Raw genomic sequence first — 16814 nt, forward strand, 5'->3', positions numbered from 1 at the left:
GTTTTCCTCACATCTGTTCTAATGGGCGGACAGGAACGAGTGGGCACAAACAAGACCTGATCCCTGGGATCTGGCAGGATTTGCTCTGGGGATGTGTACATGCTTATCTATAGGGCTTCCCTGGTGGATCAGACAGTAAAGAATCTGCCTGCAATGCAGGAGACCTGGGTTTGATCCCTGGGTCGGGAAGATCCCCTGGAGAAGGGAATGGCAACCCACTCCAGTATTCTTTGGAGAATTCCATGGACAGAGGAGCTTGGCGGGCTACAGTCACAAAAAAGTCGGACATGACTAACGACTAAGCACAACACACACATGCATGTCTTACTCTCTTTTCTATGCCCTTTCAACTGTCAGCCTTGGCTGTTTCTATTCTTGTGTGTGACCCCAGGAGACTTCCCTAACAGTCCAGTGGTAAAGACTCTGAGCTTCCAATGCAAGACACACGGGTTTGATCCCTGGCTGGGGAACTAAGATCCCACATGCTGTGTGATGCAGCCAAAAAGAAAAAACAAACAAAACAAAATATCCTTAGATTTGACCCAGAACCTAACTCTTCTGCACCTAGGACAGTGCCTGACACATAGTAGCCATGCAATCCAGGCTACCTTGATGCAGGACTCCAAAGGCCCAATTTATATTTATTCCACATGGTGCTCCAGTGGTGCCATTTATATGGAAAACAATGTGAATGGGCTCCCTGGAATCAGGCAACTCAGCGACCGCAGTCAATATATATTGCCGATGAATAGACGAATGAATGAAAGAAATCTTGGTTGGTCGTGCTTTGGCTTCTCTCTTTAATACCCAAGATTCTCCTTTTCACTACAATTCTATTCATAAATATTGACTGGATGGCATCAGCCTCTAGATTAATCCTGTTCTCATGCCTAGCTGCTTTCCATTTAAGAAATGTGATTGCTTGTTTTAACTTCCGGACAAGTTCCACTCTAGCAGTGAACTCTTCAGGGTTCCTGGCCTGTACCCCTCTCCCCATCTCTCTTTTATTCCCGCTTGATCCTGCATGTGGACTTTTGCTCCTGGACTGTCAAGGCACCAGTATCAGTGGTTTTAGCTTCTTTATTTCTTATGGAAAAATAAATGTCAGAAATGGACCGTAATTCAAGTTAGCCATTAAACTATGGTTACTTTTTTTTCTGCTAATGTTGTTCTTTATTTTTTGTTAAGGTGATACTCTTTTTTGTTTTATTAATGTTTATTGGAGTACAGTTTTTTGCAGTGCTGTGTTGGTTTCAGGTGTACAGCAAAGTGAATCCGTTATACGTGTGCATATAGCTCCTCTTTTTTTGGATTTCCTTCCCATTTAGGTCACCACAGAGCACCGAGTGGGGACCTTGTGCTATACAGTAGGTTATCACTACTGTGGTCCATTTTTTGCACTAACTATGGTCTCATGTTTCTTCTCTCATTTCCTTTGCTTCCTTAAACCCTACTGTGCTAGCACCTTGTGCCTTTTGGGACCTTGGGGTTACCTGTTGGGTTTGGGCACAGTGTAAATGTCCTGCCTGCCAGCTTCCAAATGCTTTCCATCTTCTGGCTACATCTTACCCAAGCCAAGTTCCCACTCCATCCTGGCACAATTCCTTCATCAGGGCAGCCTCTTCTACCCCTCTCTACGATGCCACATTCATTCCTCCCCTTTAAATGCACTCTCTTATCCACAGCTCACTCACCCCTCAACGTCCAGCTCCACTTCCAGTTCTTTTAAGAAGCCTCCCCTGGCCACTCCAGCCCTACTGATCTTCCTCTTTCTCCTTAAGTACAACTTGACACTCTTTGTATGCATCACAATATATCACCCATTCTTTCCTCCGTAAATCTTGCCTTCCTAACCAGACTACACACTCCCTGGGAGCAGGAATCATGCCAAATTATTTCAGTGACCTTCACATGGCCCCCCGCACATGACAGTTTAAACAAGTAAACAGATCCTACTTCATATTTAAATACCTAGTATGTTTGATGTATCTTCTTCTGTTAACATTTGAAAAAGCACCAGTTTTTTCAAACTTTCAGTATCACGTTGATGAGGACAATTGAACATATGTTTACCAGGGATGCAGAACAAACTAGAATACTCTCCTCTGAACCCCTGCTGAAGCCTGTTACCTGTACATAATGGTCACATGGGAAGAACATACGAAGCAATCAGAGGGTCTATGAATGACTAAACGCTCAAGTGGGACTGTGGCATTTGTCAACAGCCACCAGTGTTCAGCAAACGTGCTTCTGGGCACTGAGCACCAGGCCTATTGTGAGGCATCATCTCTGCTCTGAATAGGGCTGATGTTACATAACAGAAGGACAGGAGGTAGAAAGAGAAATAGACGAATGCCACTTTTCCTTTTTTAAAGTACCTTGCAGAGTACCAGGCTTACAGTTGGAGTTAAATGGAATTTCACTCCATAGACCCATTCATTTCTAAGTACCCAGTCCCCCAGTATGGGTGGGGCATTGGTTCCAGCAGGCCCCTCAGTGGCCCACATCCACAGATGCTTAGTCTTCCCTCCGTTTCTGTGGGGTTTGCACCCATAGCTGTGGAGGGCTGGCTATAGTCTCTTTTTCAGACCTCGAGACTTCTGGGCAAAACAGAGAGGTAGTTGAACTGAAGGCTTAAGTTAAATTCAAGAAGTGATACTCTTTCCTCTTCCCACCTTGGGAATAAGCTAAAAGTCTTTGTTTTGTCGCTGCTTTTCTGATGAAACAATCCTCCACTTTTGGGCTGTGATCCTAAACTGACCAGTAACACTCTGGTCACATCCCAGCCCTGTAGTTGTGGCTGGGAAATGCTCTTACCCTGGTGGGTTATATGAGAAGCCACTTTTAAATACATATGAGAAGTCAATTTTAACAGCTGCAACTCCTGCTACACCACACACCAAACACACACACACAGAACTTGGGACTCTGGTCTTTCCCCAGTCAGCTGCCCTCTTCATCATTGCATTTCACATATTCTTTTCCAAATACAAAGCCTCTCCACCTGCAAGTTGCACAAAAGATCAACAAGCAAGATGAAGGCTGAGGATGGAGGGGACTTGGCTCCAGGGAGGTGGGACAGTACTGAGTAGGAGGCAATAGGTTGTGGGTGGCAGGGCTCTGGAGCCAGACTGTCTGGGTTCAGACATTGCCTTTCCCACTTTTTACCTATATCATCTTGAGCAAAGTGCTGAGCTTTTCTGGGCTTGTCGTTAAACAAGGAGACAACAGTATTAGCCTTGTCTTATGGGTTTGTGGCGACAATTAACTGACTCAATACATATGGAGCACTTGGAACAGTGCCTGTCATGTGGCCTATGCCTAATCAGTATTAATTATCATTGTCAGGGAAGGCACATGAGTCCCCTCAGGACCAAGCTAAGACCCACACGAGACAATAAATGATAGAAAGCCACATCGGACCTGTTCCTGCACAAAATCTCCTCTAGCCATTAATTTTAATCAACTACTATTTACCGAGACCTGCTTCCCCAGTGGCTCAGTTGATAAAGACTCCGCCTGCAATGCAAGAGACCCAGGTTTGATTGCTGGGTTGGGAAGATCCCCTGAAGAAAGAAATGGCAACCCACTCCAGTATTTTTGCCTGGGAAATCCCATGGATAGAGGAGACTGGTGGTTTACAGTCCATGGGGTCACAAGAGAGTCAGACACGACTTAGCGACTAAACCACCACCAGTATGTGCCTGACACTTGCCAGGCACAGAGAATACAGTCCTGGCCCACTGTGAGCTTATGGTCCAGCCTGCCTATCTCTGCACAGACTAGAGGCTGGCTGTGTAGCACAGGGACTGGTCGCTGGGAAGGTCTGAGAGTCACTCACGATTACTCTCTCCCTCCTCACGGACAACCTGCCCATGTAGATTCAAGAATCACCTGCCTATCCAAATCCCAGATACACTCACTCCCTTAGCTCCCTGAGATGCCATACCCCTTTCTCTGCTTCTGCTTACCCGCGTGGAATGTTGTTGCTTGAGCCACACTCCCCATATTCCTATTCTCTTTTTAGCCAGTCCTTTGGTTTCTGAAGCATTTCAGTGGATTTGACTTGCCTGTCATGTTCTTCTCGAGCTATACTCACCACCACCCTGTCATTTCCTCGTCCTCTCCTCGAGTCTGGGCCATTGGCCTCAATTCTGCTTCCCCAGCCCCCAGTCAGCCGGCCATAGCACCCTCTCCACCTTCTCCACCTGACCATAACCTCTGACCACAAAGCCACCCTCTTAGTCCGTCTCCTGGCATCAGTGGAAACAGTGAGCCAAGGCTGAGTCAGAGCCTGGAGCAGCCTGGGAGCCTGCTTCACCTCTGAAGCCCTTCTCTGTCTGTGTTCTCCTTCCCACTCTCCTCCCTGTGCCCACTCTGGTCCTGATTCTCCCACCATTCCCATCCACAGTTCTAGCTTCCTAGGCTCTCTTCACCACCTCCTTTCTCAGTCCCTAGAAAATGCACAGATTCTTTCATCTGTTCACTTTTCACAATACCTATAAGTGTTAGTGGGCTTCCCTGGTGCTTCAGATGGTAAAGAATCCACCTGCAAAGCAGGAAACCCAGGTTCAATCCCTGGGCTGGGAAGATGTCCTGGAGGAGGGCATGGCAACTCATTCCAGTGTTCTTGCCTGGAGAACCCCCTGGACAGAGGAGCCTGGTGGGTCACAGTCCATGGGATTGGAAAGAGGTGGACATGACTGAGCAGCTGAGCACGAACATGAGTAAGTGAGAGTATGTGCTATGCGCATGCTTCTGGGTTCTGGAGACGAAGCAACAAAGAAGAGCACATCTCTACTGTGTGGAGCTTACACTCCAGTGTGGAGAATTGGACAATAAACAAGCAAATAGTGTAGCATGAAGGGTGAAGGATACAGCATGCTGCAGCATATTCCAGTGGCCCTGGGCCTGGCGGGTGAACTGGGAAGGAAGGCTGGAGGAACAGGACAGGTCATGCCACAGAAAGGCCTCCTGTAGGTCACGGCTGTTTCATTATAATGAGGGAGAAGCTGCTTAGGGCTCCTTTAAGATGCTGCTTGGGCAATTTGAGGAATTCCCTGAGTCGGCTGCTGTACAGCACAACTGCCTGGAAATTGTTCTCCACATGTTCTTGGGCTGGGTGTGTGCCATGACCTCAGGGAGCCAGCCACGTTCTGCCCTCAAATCAGAGTGGGTCTGCTTGATAAGCAGTACACTGGCTGGTCCAAAAGACATGATTCCACCTCTTGCCTGCAGATAGGGAGAGAGGAATGCCTTGGCTGGATGTTTTGACAAATAAACACAAGAAAGGCTTTATTCAGCCTTGCTCTTCTCTTTGCAGACTGTTTCCACATTTAGGCCCAGGTAAAGAGGGATTTGAGGGAGGATTTGACTGAAATGTAAGACTTGTGTGTGCTAAGTCACTTCAGTCCTGTCTGACTTTTTGCAACAGCATGGACTGTAGCCTGCCAGGTTCCTCTGTCCATGGGATTCTCCAGACAAGAATACTGGAGCGTGTTGCCATGCCCTCCTCCCAGATGTCTTCTTGACCCAGGGATCCAGACTGCATCTCTTATGTCTCCTTTATTGGAAGGTGGATTCTTTACCACTAGCACTACCTGGAATGCCTGTTGTCAATGGAATACTTCCCAACAACTGATTACGGGATGATCTAGGCTGGAAAATTACTCTGCTTCAGTCTCATAATGAAGATATAAAAGTATTAAACCTTGATAATTTACAGAGCACTTTCATATGCTTAATCTTTATGGATATTCAACATATATATAGCACAAAAACTGTTATAATTTATTTACTATTGAGCTAAACATATTTTTTAGTTAATATGGGAGTATACATTCTTTAGGTGCTTCCCTGGTGGCTCAGTAGGTAAAGAATCTGCCTGCATTGCAAGAGATCCAGGTTCAATTCCTGGGCCTGGAAGAGCCCCTGGAGGAGGGCATGGCAACCCACTCCAGTATCCTTGTCTGGAGAGTCCTATGGACAGAGGAGCCTGGTGGGCTACAGTTCATAGGGTTGCAAAGCGTCAAACACAACTTAGTGACTAAACCACTACCACATATTTTCTGCAAAAGAAAAAAAAAATAAGTCATTGTTGTTTGCTTTTAGAGCAAGGTAAGAACTGTCTCAAGCTACACTGCAGTTTTCCTAGCTTGACAAATGCTAAGGTCATGGAGCGGCTAGCTTTACATTCCACATGAATTAATAATGGACTTCACACAACATTCCCAGCAGAGATGGCCCAGCATACCAAGCTTCATGTTCCTCAGGCTTGGAATGTGTAATTCCTCTCTGAGCTACATTCTGCTGTGTGAAGCTCTATTTTGGGACTAGGTTGTTTCTTTATATAGAAACCAGTACCCTTGTCAAATCAAGTGAGTACATGAATCATTTGTGCATTTCCTAAAAGCGATCGCATCACGTTTTTCTCATCTGCCATTCATTTTTTTTTTAATCAGAAGGGAGATGCATTAACAATGCAAATATCTTGGTGAAATTCTAAACTTTCATAGAGTTCTGTTGTAATGAAAATGTTATCTTATTTTTTGGCAGTGACTGAATTTCATGCTTGTTTAAGAAATGATCACATCATGATTTATATTTCATGAACCAAATAACTTGGTTATTGGCTAACCTGGTCTCGGTTAACCTGGGGGCCATTTCTATAATTCACAGTATGACCTGTGATATTTTAGACACTCCTGAATGGCCTGAGCCAGAGATGCTAATTGGGGCTTAGAAAGCATTGGATGGTTCCTGTGATTTTGAGAGCTAATTAAAGCAGTGAGAATCAGTAGCTTTGGCCCCAAACAAGACTTCGGTCTTGTTAATTCCGCCATCCAGGTAATTTTGAAATGAAGGGAAGTAGAAGTTTGTTCTCTCATAACATGGCTGGATATTTATGAAGTTTTAATTTCCTTTTAGCTTCTCACCTTATGCTTAGAAGCTGAGGCTGTGGGGAGAGGCTTTGCCTTCTCTGCAAAGACAAATAAGGATGACTGAAGTGTTCTGAGGTGACCTTTTAAGCACCCTAAGAAAAGTTAGAAGGCAAATATCAGGTGTGTCCAATCTGCTTAGGAACTTGGAACCAATGATTCTACTAAACAATTGGCTCAATTGTCTGATTCTTTCTGAACCGTTTCTTCTTATGTTTATCACCTGATCCCAGAATCCTGTCAATATCCCAAGAGCATCACTCCTGCAGGGCCAATTCTTACTCCTCTTGGCTCCTTAGTCTTCTGGGCAAATGATGGGTTGGAGAGAAAAGGGGCAGGATCCTTGTATGCTTGCAGGATTCTTTGCACTGGAGAAAAGAAGATGAAAATGATCTCAGAGAAAATTAACACTGTCTAGTGCTAATATTGTAAGACTTTTCATTTAACTAAGGGAACCCGAATCATGGCTTTATTAATAATGCAGTCCTGGAACTAATAATATGCAGTCCTAATAATTAGGAACTAATGCAGTCAGTTCCTAATGCTCAATGTTTTAAAAGGCTTTGGGAAAATGCACCCTGTGAGTTTTCTTACTTTCCATGAAAACACAATGGAAATTCACTAGCTGCTCCAAGTAATGTTTAAAACTTGAATATATTCTGAGTATTGTCATCAGTGTGTGTGTGCTAAGTTGCTTCAGTCATGTTTAACTCTTTGCAACCCTATGGACTGTAGCCCGCCAGGCTCCTCTGTTCATGGGATTCTCCAGGCAAGAATATTGAAGTGGGTTGCCATTCCCTTCTCCAGGGGATCTTCCCAACCCAGGGATTGAATCTGCATCTCTTATGTCTCCTGCATTGGCAGGCAGGTTCCTTACCACTAGTGCCACCTGGGAAGCCCCACTGTCATCAGATTATTTATCAAATAGGTCTTCTATGTTGCCAGAAAAAAAACAACTTAGGCTTTAAGATATAAATCTTTGAGAGGAGAAGAAAATCTCCAATTTTGCCCTAAAGGACAAGGAGGATTATCTCCACTTTTTCTTTTACCTTCACTTTATGTACTACATTGAAGTACAGAAAGAGAGTGGAGGAAACCTTCCAGAATAAGAAAGATAAAATCTGGTAGAGCAGCAAGGGATTATAATTGTAGAACACTAGTTCTTCTTTCTCTCTGAGTGTGGAAAGGGGGGTGGGGAGTGTGGGTCATTCGCTACCATAGAAACCAACCAAGGTATGTAGAGGGGAGGGAAGGCCCATTTAAGGAACTTAAAGATCTTAACTTTTTTCAAAGTTAAATTGTTCTTGTCAATAGCTGATCTTTCTAATGGCAAGAGGTATGTGTATGTGTGTGCATGTATCCTTTTTATTTGATTTCCAATCTGCCTTCCCTCCTTTGTCTCTTGAGCTTAGTTATTCTTTCAGTCCAGCCTCTGCTAAAGAGAAGGTTGACAATTAAAAAAAATCACTGTGCCCCCACTGTGTACCAGGCATGACTCTCTGCAGTGGAATGCACAGAGCTGCAAGACATTCAACACACAGCACACAGAGCCACTGGATGAAAACCCTCTATCACACTTACTTCCATCTGGTGCTATTGCCACACTCAGAAAGCTCTTAGAAAATAAGCAGCTTGAAATGAATTCTTTCCCCTCTTTCATCCAGATGCTGCTTCTGAGCCATGGTTCTTCTTAACTTTTAAAACAGAATGATTGAAACGCTATTACAAGTCGTCCTCAGTGAAGATGCAGGAGACTCTCCTCTGGTGGGTTTTTCTTGTTCTTTTAGGAAAGCACCTTTCCTTTTCTCTTATTCAGTCATTTACTCCTTTCCAGATACCATGGAAGGCTTAGGAGCAATGGATCAGGTGTTTGGAAAGCTGGTGAGGATACCAATGTCTGCTTTTCAGGAAGGAGGATCTATTCCCCTTGTCCCTTAATCTGGGTCAGTTCTGGGACTGACCAATATAGCTGAAGTGATGCTGTACCAGCTGCTGTGCACAGGCCTTAAGAGATTGACAGCTTCTGTTTCCTTTCTTAGAATACTCCTTCTAAAGGAAGCCACTCACCATGCTGTGAGGGAGCCTGAGCTAACCACACTTAGAGGCGTAAGAGAGAGAGAGAGGGAGAGAGATACTGGCCAGTCCCCAGCTGTTTCAGCCATTCCAGCTGACATGCAGGGATGTCAGTGAAGAAGCCATCTCAGACGTCCAGCCCAGATGAGGCTTCAGATGACTCCAGCCCAGCTGCTGTCTGACTGCAACAACACGAGAGACCCCAAGGGAGAACCACCCAGCTGAGCACAGTCAACCCACAGAACTATGAGACGTGAAGGCTGGGGTGGTTTACAGAGCAGCAGCAGAAAACTGCAATGGGAAGTAATGACGGCATCTACCTTTTAGGACTGTCAAGAAGGAAAAAGGAAATTTTTGCTTGTTAAATCCCTAACCTGCAGCCTGGAATAAAACAAGCCTTCAATGTACATCAATTCTCCTGCTCCTTCCTCTTCCTTTATACTAATTCTATGTATTTCTGAGAAGGGGTAACTCTCAGTGTCATGGTCTGAGGCAGGGTGGGGTGGAGGTAGGTAGGTTCTTTGCTTGATATTTGGAATCTGAAGAGCTTTCGCCCATCTTTTTCTTCTTTCTTTCCTGTGTTCTTTAAAGCACAGTCAGATGGTTTAGACCTAAAATAAGAATACCAAATTCAGCCTTTGTGTTTCAGACAGAAAAATCATAGGCTTGGTACAGGCTCATGGTACTGAAAAATCAAGCTCCAGAAGCTAAAATGATTCAAAGCAAATTTCCCCTTGACAACTTTTGTATGTCTTTGTGTGTGTGTATAAAAAAACAGTTAAACAAAAACTTTATAGAGTACACAATTATTTTACCATGTAAGCATGATAGAATTACCACCTTTTTTGGGGGGGGTGGGTTGAAAAGTACATGGTTACCTGTAATTACAGTCTTCCTAAGTTTGATTTTGTGGCTGGCAAAAAGAAAAACACAGCACATTTCTTTGGAGTGTCTATGAACAGCAAAATTCAAGTTTGAGTTAAACTATACAGAAAAACATAGTGCATTTTGGATATATCTTTTCCCTTTGGACTCAAATGGCTGAATTTCTGTCATTCTTGAGACCTCCCTAGAAGCCAATCTTTCCTTGTGTTTATGGCTAAGGTTGTGTGTCTTGCTAATTATGTTGCCTTTTCTAGCAGACTTGCTGCCAAGAAACTTGAGATTACTCTCCTATTTTGTCCTTGAGTTCCTGCAAACACCTAAACCGTGACAGGCTAGAGAGTTCATCTCAGCGTCTGAAATGGGTCAGCATCATAAATTCTGTCACATACCTGGTCAGTGAAGTCAAGGTTGGAAGGGGGAGTTGAACTAGATGCCTGATGTGTAGATAAGGGAATTGGTTTACTTTACATTTTATCCTTTAATGTGGGTGTGGACACAGTGCCACGGTGTTTGCTCTCATATACCTCTAGGATAAAAGCCTCTGGAAGATCTGGGGGCCGGCAAGGTTAGCGGGGTGGTGAGGAGAGGGGGTGAGATGGGGGGATGGGTAAGCGGTCAGCCTGAGTGTCTGGTGACATTGTGCAGTAGTTCCAGCTACAGAACGTTGCTTGCATGGGGAATTCAGATGCCTTTCCTTGGTGAGGATGTGAGGGATTGGAGCTTGGGATTTTATGAGCACAAACTGGCATCAAGTCACTTAACTGACCTCGCCATTCCTCATAACCAGAGACTAAGTTCAGATGCTTTTTGCCTCCCAATCTGGTCCCCGAGACAGCTGGGGCAACCGTTTCTTTCCTTTTCACAGCTCCTGGAGGAGGTGTGATATGTGTGAGGCGCTAGAAAGCTTGTTCTATAATTACTTCTAGATTTGCCTCTGGGTGTGCCGCACACGCACCCGACCATATGTGTGTTCACGTGAGCTTGTCACTCGGCCAACAAGAGGTAGAACAAGAAGGGTGACTTTAGTTCCCACCCCCCACCCCCCCGCCCACCTAGGTCAACGTCAAAGTGGGAGTGGGTACCGGGTCTTTTAACAGATTGCCATTGTAGTCAAATCTGTGATTCGGGATACGCCACCCCAGATGCACCCGAGTCAATGTCTCCCAAATTTAGGAGACAAGCACGCAGCTGGACAGCCAGACGAGAGACCCCGAGTGCTCACACCCTAAAGGCCCCGGCCTCCTGGGCGCAGGTTCCCGGAGCGTGGGCGGGGCTGGGCCCAGAGGTCCGCAGGCTGCAGGGAGTAGGCGGGCGGGCTGGTTATCCAGGCGGGTGAAGATGCCTATGAAAACTTACGAGGGACCGGGGCGGGGCTCTTGTGGGTAGGCAGGCAGACAGGGTGCAGACATCGCCCACCGCCGACCCCAGCCCCAGCCCCGCTTCCCGGAATCAAGGCGCCTCCAACCCCACAGCCACAGCATCTGCCCCGTGCCGGCGCAGCAGGACCTAGGCCCGCGCCCGGCGCTGTTGTTCCCGGCGCCCGCCATTGGCTGCGCGGTCGCCTCCAACCCCCCTCTCCACCGCCCCCCCCGCCCCCCGTTGCCCCCTCCCAGGCTGCCTGTCCCATTTCCCCCACGCCTCACGGGGCCCCGCACTGGCTCCTAGAGACCCCAGGGGCGCGGCGCGCGCGGAGCGGCGCCGTGGGCGGGGCCTCGCGCAGGGCGCCCCGGGATTGGCCGCGAGAAGCAAGGGGTGGGGCCGGTCGCGGAGAAAACAGCGCGCGCGCAACCCGGCTGCAGTCCCAGCCGGGAGCCCGAACCTGCACTAGTTGGCCTCCGCGTCCTCTCCGGTGCATTTTTTTTTTTTTTTCCCCTTTCTTTTTCTTTTCTTCTTCTTTTCAACCGCGGGGTCCTCTGCTTGGTCCTCCCGCCGCTGTCGCACAGCGCGATCCTCTTCCTGCCCTGCAGGTCCCGTCCCCCGCGGTGAAGCCCCGGCCGAAGCGGCGATGCGCCTCATTCAGAACATGTGCACCATCGCCGAGTACCCCGCCCCGGGCAGCGCAGCCGCAGCCGATTGCTGCCTGGGGGCCGCGGGCCGCCGCCTGGTCAAGATCGCCGTAGTGGGCGCCAGTGGCGTGGGCAAGACTGGTAAGTCCTCGCGCTCCGGCGAGAACCCGCTTAACTCTCTGTCTGGAGTTCGGCGGCCCCCGCTGGCAGTTTCGACTAAACCCGGCTTGGGGTAGAGGTTGATCCACGGTCCCTGGGAAAGGACCTTAGACAGCTTCGTTTCCACTCCCCCTTCCTTCGTCAGATGAGGGAAACAAACTGATCCTAAATGGCTTGACGGCCCTCTGCACAACCGACACAACTGGGATTCGAAGTTTTGGGTTCTTGAGCCCCTGGCAGTATCTGGCACAGAAAGGGGAGTCAGTGAACGTAACCCTTCCTGGAGCTCTTAAAGCTTAGGAAAGACGTTTGTGTGCGGGCAGGCTTAGGTGTGGCTCGGCCGGGCTCGGAGAATGGGGGTGGGCCAAATGACCCTTCCAGCTGGACAGAGCCATAATTCACAATGCCTCCTAGCCCCCTCGCCGTTGTGTCTGGAAGTAGGGTCAGGGAGCTGCAGGGTAGGAATTTCATTTGGTGGCTGGCTTTGCCCGAGAGTTGTTTTTTAGGGTGGGGGTTGAAGTGGGGAGACCAATCTAACTTCTTGTGCCAAGGCTAACCCCCTTTCCTTTCTCTTTTCTGACCTGCAGCTCTCGTGGTCCGGTTCCTCACTAAACGATTCATCGGCGACTATGAAAGAAATGCAGGTGAGGAAATGTATTTGAAGAAAGTGCTGTCAGCCTGCCAGTACTGCTGTTTCCATTTTTTAAGTGTCTACCAGGCAGGTTCCTTCAGAGTGACAGCCAGAGCACCGGGATCCTGCCACTTCCAACTTTCCTAGCCCCCTCCTGAGTGCCCTCCCTTCCCATAACTGCCATCTGGCCTCATTCCATTCCAAGCCCATTCATCATTTTATCAAGTGCCTGAAAGTATTCTCCTTGGTATGTTTTAACTATAGGGACCCCAGTTGGAAGCACCCTTTGTACTCAAGAGCCTCTCCCTTTAAAACACTCCTGCAAAACTCATAAAAAAAAAAAAAAAAAAAAAGATGGCCAGCGCCTACCCCCACCCCTCGCCTTCTCTGTTGGCTGCCTTTCAGAGGTGACCTTTTAAAGCAGAGGCCAAAGGAACACAGTTGTAAACCTAAAGTTCTCTTTTCTTAACAAAGAAAAATAACTACATGGTAAAATTTTAGGAGGAGAGTTCCTGAATAAATGATTGGACACCCTTTCAATCCCTGTGATTAAGGATATCCACTGGGGAGGCTTAAGGGCTTTCTACCTATGCTCTGTTAGCAAATTGCTTAATTCCTTAGACCATATGAAGTACCTACAGGGGATTACTTCAAATGTACTATATAAACCATCCTCTGATAAGGCATGGCAGCCTTCTGCTTTGATGTAGAGTCAGCTATGTTATGTTACAATTTTATTCCAATTGATGATGTTGGCTGTGAATTTACTAACAATATCTGCCCACTAAGCCATTATATCAAATGGCTAAAAAATAAATTGGTGCCAAAGAGCAATAAGTACGAAAATAGACCAAGAACATTTTTTTTCAAGGAAATTCTCTAAACATGTAAGTTTTGTTTAAAATTAGACAATTAAGTTTCCAAAAATGTAACAAGCTTTGTCCTAGTTTTAATAAACTTGCCTATGCAGGGTTGAAACTGCAGTTGTTTCAAAAAAACATCTGAAATAAGTCCATTAAATAGAATAGACTATAGCTTATTTTGTGTATTGGTTCAGGTTATAATTTCTAAGTAAAAATTATCCTACGATGTTTTTTTTTTCCTCCATACAATGTTTTAAAAGTTGTACAAGAAGGAAGGACATAACCTTTTTCCCCCCCTTTATAGGTAATCTCTATACCAGACAAGTCCAAATAGAAGGTGAAACCCTGGCTATTCAGGTTCAAGACACTCCAGGTATTCAGGTGAGTGTCTGATATATGTGATTAAGTCTAAAGGGAGTCTGCTTGGCCACAGAGTTGTTCTCCTGTTTTCAAAGTACCTTGTGCCGAAGAAGGAAAGAAACCTGGGGAGTCAAGTCTAGGCTTTTATATATTGCTTGACACTTCAGTTGTATCTGGCTGTTGATCAGTCTTAGCCTAGATGGGAGACTTGGCTAAAGGGGCAGAAATCTTTTAGGACGATTTTACTCAGCAGGAAAGACCAAAGCAAACACACTTGGATTTGGCAGAATGCCCGTACTAGGGTTTAAAAGGTCAGTTTTTACATTTGTGTTTTTGGCATTAAAAATCAAACATCTAGGTATCGTCTCCAAATCCTCAGAATCACTCTTACACTGTGGAAAGTTACTCTATAGACAAAGAGCCATGCTAGCATGTGTGTGTGTGTGTTTTCCCTCTTGAACTGGGCAGTTATCCAGGTTTAAATGCTTCCAGCTCCTATCTTTACTTCCCCAGACTTACTGTCTAGCCAGTTAATTTCCCATTTTGTGCAACTACAAAGTCTCTCTGCATGGAGTTCTCTGCAGGTCAGTTTTCCACTTGAGTGTGGTGAGCAGCTCTGTTATTTATTCCAGCTCCATGCAGCTGGATCAACATATTGTCGAGAAAGCTAAAGTGTGGGGGGATAGAACTTGTTGATGGCCTGCAACCTGGTGTTCTTGCTCAGGGCTCTTTTGAATTCTCTCTGTAGCTGAGCCAGGGCTCTCTCCGGCCCTTGCCCTTCACCTTGCTGTCACCCCTTCTCTTTCAGGTCCACGAGAATGGCCTGAGCTGCACTGAGCAGCTGAACAGGTGCATCCGCTGGGCAGACGCCGTGGTGATTGTCTTCTCCATCACTGACTACAAGAGCTACGAGCTCACCAGCCAGCTTCACCAGCACGTGCAGCAGCTGCACCTGGGCACCCGGCTGCCCGTGGTGGTCGTGGCCAACAAGGCCGACCTGCTACACATCAAGCAGGTGGACCCTCAGCTTGGACTGCAGCTGGCCAGCATGCTGGGCTGCTCCTTCTATGAGGTGTCCGTCAGCGAGAATGACAATGACGTCTACAACGCTTTCCACGTGCTGTGCAAAGAAGTGAGTCACAAACAGCAGCCCAGTGGCACGCCAGAGAAGCGACGGACCTCCCTCATCCCTCGGCCCAAGTCCCCCAACATGCAGGACCTGAAGAGGAGGTTCAAGCAAGCCCTCTCGGCCAAAGTCAGGACTGTCACCTCCGTCTGAAGCAGGGGTACTCGAGGGGGTTCGGTCTTCCCGGGAAGGGGTCCGGGGTGATGCAGGAATATTGGACGCTGGCGGTTACTTGTGGTTCCAGGAAGGGCTGGAGCAGAGAGGCCAGGAGGGCCTGTTGAACCGCTTCAGGAGAGGAAGTGGCGTCCTGAGCAGGGGAACAGAACTGATGTGGTGTGAACCAGTCACCTCTGATGATGCCAAACAGCCTCCACAACTTTCCCTCTGGAGTGGGGAGGGATTGGGTGATGGCTTGGGATTTTGTTAACTACCTTGTAAATGACAGTCAGTTGTAGATTCACCCAATATATTGATGTGATTTACAGTGGGAATGAAAGAACAGATTAAGCATTCACAGACTTTTTTTTTTTTTCCTTCTTTCTTTTTCTCCCCCCAAGAGAAAGAATTGATTTTCTTATACAAGTATGTGTCTCTGGAATACTCTTCCTTATAGAATGACTTTCAAACCTGAAGGATACTCAGATTTCTTTTTTTTTTTTTTTTTTAAGAAAAAGAAGAAAATGCTACCTCCACCTGACTAGAAAGAGTGGAGTTTATGGGCCGAATGTTATATATGCAGGCGTGTGTACACTTCTGGCCTCAGACACAGTATGAGGATGCTGAGTTGGGAACGTGTTGGCTGGTTGAGAGCACAAATTCTTCAGCCCCAAACTTTTGAATAATTGTGAGGCTGTATAATTTTTTTTTTTTTTTCAGATCATTGCATCAGGTACAGAAAAACAAAATGTGTCCGACTGATTTTGGTGTGATTTGTGTAAACACAGCAATGACGCTGGGTTGTTTCCAGACCTGGCCGAGTTGTGGCTTAACTGTGGAAACACTATTTTACAGCAAGTGAACAGATGCAGGGGCGACTGCCGAATCCCCTACACAGATGCACTTTAAAAAGCCACTCATGCTTTGGCTTAAACTGTAATTTATTTTATGTACAATAAAGCTCATTTTAAAAGGGCAGACATCTGACTTGGTCTTGATCGAAATGTTCGTCTTTTGTCGTTCAGACTGTATGTCTCGGCACCTAGTGTTTCTCAGGCACGTCGAGTGGGCATTCTGCCTTCCTGGGGTGAGCCCTGGAGTCTCCCAACAAACCACCAAGGTGCATTCTATTCTTATCCCTGTTTTACAGATGAGGAAACAAACTTGAAAACAAGTTAGATAACTTGTCAAAGGCCCTGGCCTTTGAGCTTGTAAATTCTGGTTTGCTGCTCTCTAGTTGAGAGTAACGTATCTATTCATTTCCTTCCTGATCCTCCAGGGAAACCTAAGACAGATGTCTGGGTCTATATTTTAAGCTGATAAGAGATGTCCTGGCTAAGCCAAGGAAGATCATGCTCCTACACAAGATCACTGCTTATTATTTGCCCTATTTGGCGAGCCTTCATTGGGTATGCCACTTTCGAAAAGTGCACGTTTTTCTCATGTTATAGAAGCTCATAGCCATTGATGCGGGGTGGTTCAGGAACCCCTCCCTTGTGGCACCTGCCCCAGGGGATGTGCTAAAACTCTCATCTGCTTCCATCCGGGCCAGGGAGAACTTTCATACAAGCCAGGTGAGTCACCACCTTTACGGGCAAATAATTACACCTTGTATTT

General features: G+C 46.6%; 1 protein-coding gene across 2 annotated transcripts; it reads left to right on the forward strand.

The window, feature by feature from the left end:
• Positions 1–11699: 11699 nt before the first annotated feature.
• On the forward strand, positions 11700–16177 carry RASL11B (RAS like family 11 member B). 2 transcript variants are annotated; one of them, XM_055588553.1, is made up of 5 exons: positions 11700–12043; positions 12649–12705; positions 13860–13936; positions 14724–15201; positions 15710–16177. In XM_055588553.1, exons 1-4 carry the CDS (start codon positions 11902–11904, stop codon positions 15192–15194), a joined length of 747 nt encoding a protein of 248 aa, XP_055444528.1. In that variant the 5' UTR covers positions 11700–11901; the 3' UTR covers positions 15195–15201; positions 15710–16177. The 2 variants fall into 2 exon arrangements, with proteins under 2 accessions (XP_055444528.1, XP_055444527.1); XM_055588552.1 differs by having other exon boundaries at positions 14724–16177.
• The last annotated feature ends 637 nt before the right edge of the window (positions 16178–16814 follow it).

Source organism: Bubalus kerabau, chromosome 7 (assembly GCF_029407905.1).
Source record: "Bubalus kerabau isolate K-KA32 ecotype Philippines breed swamp buffalo chromosome 7, PCC_UOA_SB_1v2, whole genome shotgun sequence".
NCBI lineage: Eukaryota > Metazoa > Chordata > Mammalia > Artiodactyla > Bovidae > Bubalus > Bubalus kerabau.